Raw genomic sequence first — 1,727 nt, forward strand, 5'->3', positions numbered from 1 at the left:
GTGACGTGTAGCAGCTACACTGCGGAGAAAACACGTCCCCGCTGCCTAAACTTTCACCAGGGGGCCCTCACGAAGGACAAGTTCCCCTATTGACCTGCTCTTCATTTCGCATTGCATTTATTTTATACATGTTCCAACTCACCACTGTTAACCGTAGCAAAAACCTATCACTGTTTATATCTTCTGAATTGTAATATGACTACAATAACCTGTGGATTAATTACCGAAACACCAGATGAACATGCTTAATACGTGGAATATGGTTGTAGGTTGTGAAAAAACTAGAGCAACAAAGCTAACGAGGGGGTGTGTAATTCATTGACCGAGTTGGCTGAGTTGAACTAAAACCGAGGGCACTTTGTGGGGCTGCGTGACCTTGCGCAATTAAGCAAAAAACTTGGGTCAGGATAGTTGTAAGCAGATGATGTGGCTGTTTTAACAATAGAACTAAATTTCAGCGTGAATTTCAGTAATGTGAAGTGAACTGAAATGATATCGCTGAATGATATCGCCATCAGAGTTTTGACTGAGGTGAAAATTCTTTGAGGAGGACAGATGGGGTTAATGCACAGGATCAAATGAGCGTCTTGAATCAAGGTGCAGCGAAGCACTGAGTCTGGGAGCAGCGTTCAGCGAATCAGTAAGAATACGTCTCAAAGGCAGCTAGAGCCAGGTATGCTGTTTGTGATTTCAGCCGGGCGTCCCAGATTACGAAGAAAATATTTGCAGGTCTGCCATCAGACTTGATAGGACAGGGCCCTGTCGTTACTGCACTGCCAAATTTCAGTTTCCGGGCAGACTTTCAGTGGGCGCCATGAATGAGATCTAGCGAGGGACATGCATCTCTGCGGTCAGCGGGATTTGGGTAAGCCGAATTAAGCAGACATAGATCACTCGTTATTTCAGTTCGTTTGAAGATCCACGTGGATGTAATAAGGAAACAAATCAGAAAGTATTTAGGAGCAGCTACCACCGAATAGCAAAGCTTGAGAAGAGGAGAGAACGGCGAGAGATTGTCAAGGCCTTTCAAGTGTGAAGAGGTACGCGATAGTAGGAGGTACACTAGTAGAAGAATATATAAAGTCTACAGTTATGGGGATGACGGCAAGTCGCTACGTGCGACTATACGGCCGCAACTTTAAGTTCAGTGACCTAGCACCCTATTGGAACTCTCCAAATCTGTCAGTATTATGCTAGCATAGTAAAAGAGGCATGGAAGAAACCGGTGTAGGTGTCTTTGCTTGTCAGATGTGGAGTAAGTTTAGATAGGGGTGCAGATTGGCCAGAACTGATTGGGGGAGGGGTTTCAGGCGTTTTGCGCGGGGGGTCGGTCGTCAGCAGACGTGCGAGCAGGGCAAGCAAGTAGTTGGACATTTCGGGCAAGGTGTTAAGTTGTCCGACAGGTTTACGAGCAAGGAGGCTATCCATCATGCCAGTCTGTGTTGGGGTATGTCAGTGTGTTAAACAAAGCTTCTCCGTTGTGGTCCCATCAGAGGGATGCTGCTGTGTATAGGTGGGTGAGGTTAGGGAGAAAGAGGAAACATAAAAACTATGATGCAGATGAAACTTCCGAGATAATTGGAAAGGACAGAGATTTTACTGTAGGCTTCTACGTGAACTGAATAGTATAACATTTTGGGAGGAAGCATGAAGGTGGAAGTAAGAACCAATAACCACTAAGGCATTGCCGTCAGTTCCAAGAAGCCAGTGGTACAAGACAAAACAGG

At 45.6% G+C, this 1,727-nt stretch overlaps 1 protein-coding gene across 1 annotated transcript; it reads right to left on the bottom strand.

Moving 5' to 3' along the window:
- Positions 1 to 1,188: 1,188 nt before the first annotated feature.
- On the bottom strand, positions 1,189 to 1,431 carry T265_11917 (hypothetical protein; the record flags this gene model as incomplete). Its single annotated transcript, XM_009178742.1, has 1 exon — positions 1,189 to 1,431. The coding sequence occupies one exon, from the start codon at positions 1,429 to 1,431 to the stop codon at positions 1,189 to 1,191; it is 243 nt and encodes an 80-aa protein (XP_009177006.1).
- Between the last annotated feature and the right edge of the window lie 296 nt (positions 1,432 to 1,727).

Source organism: Opisthorchis viverrini (genome assembly GCF_000715545.1).
Source record: "Opisthorchis viverrini unplaced genomic scaffold opera_v5_641, whole genome shotgun sequence".
Classification (NCBI taxonomy): Eukaryota; Metazoa; Platyhelminthes; class Trematoda; order Opisthorchiida; family Opisthorchiidae; genus Opisthorchis; species Opisthorchis viverrini.